The sequence below is a fragment of the Metarhizium robertsii genome, assembly GCF_000187425.2.
Source record: "Metarhizium robertsii ARSEF 23 chromosome Unknown MAA_Scf_72, whole genome shotgun sequence".
NCBI lineage: Eukaryota > Fungi > Ascomycota > Sordariomycetes > Hypocreales > Clavicipitaceae > Metarhizium > Metarhizium robertsii.
The window spans coordinates 1,616-5,493 of record NW_011942218.1 but is presented as its reverse complement, the minus strand read 5'-3'; the positions used below and the strand labels follow the sequence as shown (position 1 = coordinate 5,493).

The window sequence follows — 3,878 nt, the reverse complement described above, 5'->3', positions numbered from 1 at the left end:
TGGGCGCCTGGGCGCCCATTTAGGCTTCTTAAGTCTGATGATACTGTATGATTACATCATTTGAGTGATAAGCGTCATGGGAAGCTGTTGTGGCTGATCAGCAGTTGCACTACATATTCGTTCGGAACAATCACTCACCCAATTTCTTACTTAGAAAATTTGCCAAGGTCGCTCTCTTCCAGCGTAGTATGTATAGTAGCATTACCAACATCCGTGGACTAATGTCTATGGCACGGAAATCAAGTTTGTATCAATACGGTCATCACGTCTCCTAAAGCTATCGTAAACAGGTCATCGTCTGGCCAGACGAACTGATCACCTGATGCGGCTTACTGACGGCAACGCTTCCCGGTTGGATCTGACGGCTGAACATACAAGCATCATGCTGCCTCTGGATTCTTGGTCAGTTTGAAATGGCCGGGCACTCTGTGACCCCGAGATGGAGACCCGTTTTGCGTAGGACCATATAGGAGCCGGTTTGCTTGAAACATGGCCGCGATGTGACACATGAGGGAGATGACTATTGCTTGTCGTCAGGGTGTCAGAACATGGAATACAGGGTTTGTCATGTCTGCTCTCTGGAAGAGTTTGATGACTGACCGTTTGATCTCTTCCTAGCTAATTGACTCGTAATTCGTTCGTTAGAATTCATTGGCTTGCTTCACAGCCGCCAGTACATACTTATTTCTGGGGATAGAACGTTCGCCACCATGAGACACGACTAACAGAGTCAAGCACGACCACAAAATTTGCATCTCCGATACTATGAAGTCTTCACAATCATCACTGCCAGCTCAATTGCTATGGGACATGTTGGAATGTGCCAGAAATGGCAAAGACCAAATGGATCTCATCGCACGGCCGGAACAATTGTACAAGGAACATGTCGGCACCATCAAGATCCTATTAGATAAAGCTTTTGGACAGTTTTTGCAGTCTCAGGAACCCAGCGAGCAGTACAGGAAAGAGATTGCGAGGTATGCTGGCGAGCTGAAAGCTCTCGAGGAGAACCGTTCAAACCATCTGGCGAAGATCAAGCAAGCATACGATAACCAAGCCGACGCTGCTCTGCAGATGGTATGCGACAAGCTGCTGCCGATCATGGGGCCAATCCGGGTTAGGAAAGCGTTGCAAAATATTCCAACAGAAGACCTAAAGGACTATCTCCCGGCAAGTGCGCAATGCGGCGATCAAAAATCTATTGTTGAAGCCCCATCCGGGTACACCACGACGGAACGCGACGAACTTGGTAGAGTATGTAACATTTTCTCATACACGTCGGCTGATATGGTAACAGAAGCAGAACAGGCCAACAATTAGGGACACGAATTCCGTTGGGATCCAAAACCAAAGCCCCACGCAAGAGAACGGACGGCATTCGGCAGGTATACGACGCCGCTTCAGCAAGAGCAATGCCGCTGAAACAACTGCTCAATCAAAGAGGCAGAGGACACATAACGACAATACTACCCAAGCACCAGAGAGCTGTGTCCAAGAACTGGAGCCTCACGAGGGCGATGAGCAGTCCAGCAACCAGGTTGAGCTGCTCAGCACACCACAAACCCCAGACTCCACGGGCGTTCGTATCCAGATATCTCAGGAGAACAAAGACGCATCCTCCATTTCACTTGTCCTCGCAGCCTCAGAACACTGTGCAGCGACCGGAGACGTCCAGACTCCTTCCAAAAACACCGTCCCGGTCAACATGACTGTCGTTGATGCCGATGAATGCGTGATTGGGTCTTTGGGCACAGTTGAGCCCTGGAATGATCACATTGCAGCGATTCTGAGGATTCCCGTCGTAAGGACGATCAAAATCCGCCGCGGGCGGCACTTCACCATGGACCATCTGTCCAAAGTCTGCGACCGGTCTGACCCCAGGGGTGTAAGAATACTCGCCTGCATGATCCAAGCCGGAGGTAAAATTATGGAGACGCGCTGCGGTCACTGCAGAGGGAATCGAGGGACTTTCGAACACTGCATCGTGCTTGACGGCCCTCTTTTCACCAGGTGCGGCAACTGCGAGTGGGCGCGCCAGCGATGCCATGGTGCGTCTGGACCTTCCGCCACGGAACAAGGCAGAGATGATAACGCCCAGAAAGGATGTGGTATCGGCACGAGCGAGGGTGTGGCAGCTGAGCACACCAATCCATACTGGGAGATTGGCCAAATCAAAACAAGGCATTTCGCCAGCCCTGAATCCGTCAAGCAGTGCTTGAGCTGGGTGGAAGACGATGAATACTTCAAACACTGGGTCGTCATGGGTCCCGATTATGGACAAGTGGGAGTCCTACGGGAGCCCGTGGATTTCAACATTCAGCTGAAAGACATTTCAGAAGTCAAATGGAATTCATGCATTGTACAAGTCAAGATGAAACAGGCGGATTCAACGACGCCCACGGTCGAACGGCCAGCTCCAGGCGATATCATGATAGCTTTTGGAGAGCCGAGAACGGTGCTTGAATTTGTGGAGTTTTGCCGACGTCGAGGCCTCAATGAGACCAACGAAGAAGCGTGAGTGAAAGTTCGGCCATTCAATTTCGCAGCCCGTCGTGGTGTCGTTTCTTGCCTATCCCGACTAACATTCTGTACAGAGAAGAGATGGCACGAACGTGGCTGAACATGAAATCTCAGACGCTTCTGTCTCATGAGCCTGTTAGTCTTGACACCATCTGAGGACTTTATCGTCAGTCAATTTCGCCTGCGTGTGTTGACATCGGTGGCACAATGTGGCTGGAAATTCATAACCATCTGATTTTGCAAAAGGAGCGGCCTGCGTCTTTCGGCCGCACTAAGCCATTCGCAGCATGTACATGAGGTCGTGAGCCGGTGACAAAGATAACAATCTCATTCAAGAGTTCATATTAGTGTAATAAATGGTCCCTTGCCCCGTAATATCAACATCGATTTTGAAATGTTTCTCGAATCTTGATGCCTCAAACCCACAGTGAAACCGCAGAATCGTCGTTGAGCAGGTGTGCCTGATCCATTGAGTATAGAAAGAGATGTTTTGGAGCCGATATTAATACAATGCCCTTTCCCAACGTCCTCACCGCGAGTCACATCTAGTTGGCATCCTGTTGATCAATTTCATCATGTAATTTGTTACACAGTACTCAGACACACCCACCCCGAGTTCTACGGGGCCTTTGAAACGGGTCGTTGAGGCCTTAGATGTCTGAACGGAACAAAGATAGACTGTGAAAATCACCCAAACCACTCACTGTACAATATTCTACATGGCAACCTAGCTCACACCGAGTTTCAACACAACACCGCATCGTTTGGCCTTTAACAGTGTTGCTTGCTCCCGGCCTGGAACGAACTCTTTCATTATTGTTTGCAAGTGCGAGAAAGAGATTTTCGCCGAGCATTTCTCGAAGCAGTATCTCTATGAGCCTTGCCCGTCCTATGAGTCTGTCCGTGCGGGTAGCCGACTTGACCGTCGACAAGCCTTCTCACCATTACGTCCATTTTCTCTATTCGCAGGACAAGATCACATACTGCTAGATCTAACCTGACCAGTTCTTTCACCGGATCTAACCCCTCGCTTTGTGGGAGACAGCTTTCCTCAAGGGGCGACGAACACGGGGGTACGGCCGCTGTCCCTATTGCCCCGTCGGAAGGCTTGACGACTTGTGTTGAGTTATGACTCTCTTCTCTGATGATCTCCCCCACCTCCCAAACGGGCCGCTCTGGAGGCTGTAAAAGGGTTGAAGGATCGTTACCGACATGGCATGGCATGACGATTGGCAACTTGGGGCCTGCTGTGTACGATGTGTTCGGCGGTGGCAAGGTAATCGATGATAAATGTGCTCGAACAAGCTCCATGTCACCGGCGTCGGCAGCAAGCATCGCCTTGTGGCATACTGTCCTGG

The 3,878-nt window shown here is 50.3% G+C and overlaps 1 protein-coding gene across 1 annotated transcript; it reads left to right on the top strand.

Annotated features, from left to right (window-relative positions):
- Nucleotides 1–765: 765 nt before the first annotated feature.
- On the top strand, nucleotides 766–2,676 carry MAA_10558 (uncharacterized protein; the record flags this gene model as incomplete). Its single annotated transcript, XM_007828556.2, has 3 exons — nucleotides 766–1,254; nucleotides 1,298–2,514; nucleotides 2,595–2,676. The coding sequence occupies 3 exons, from the start codon at nucleotides 766–768 to the stop codon at nucleotides 2,674–2,676; spliced, it is 1,788 nt and encodes a 595-aa protein (XP_007826747.2).
- Nucleotides 2,677–3,878: the final 1,202 nt, after the last annotated feature.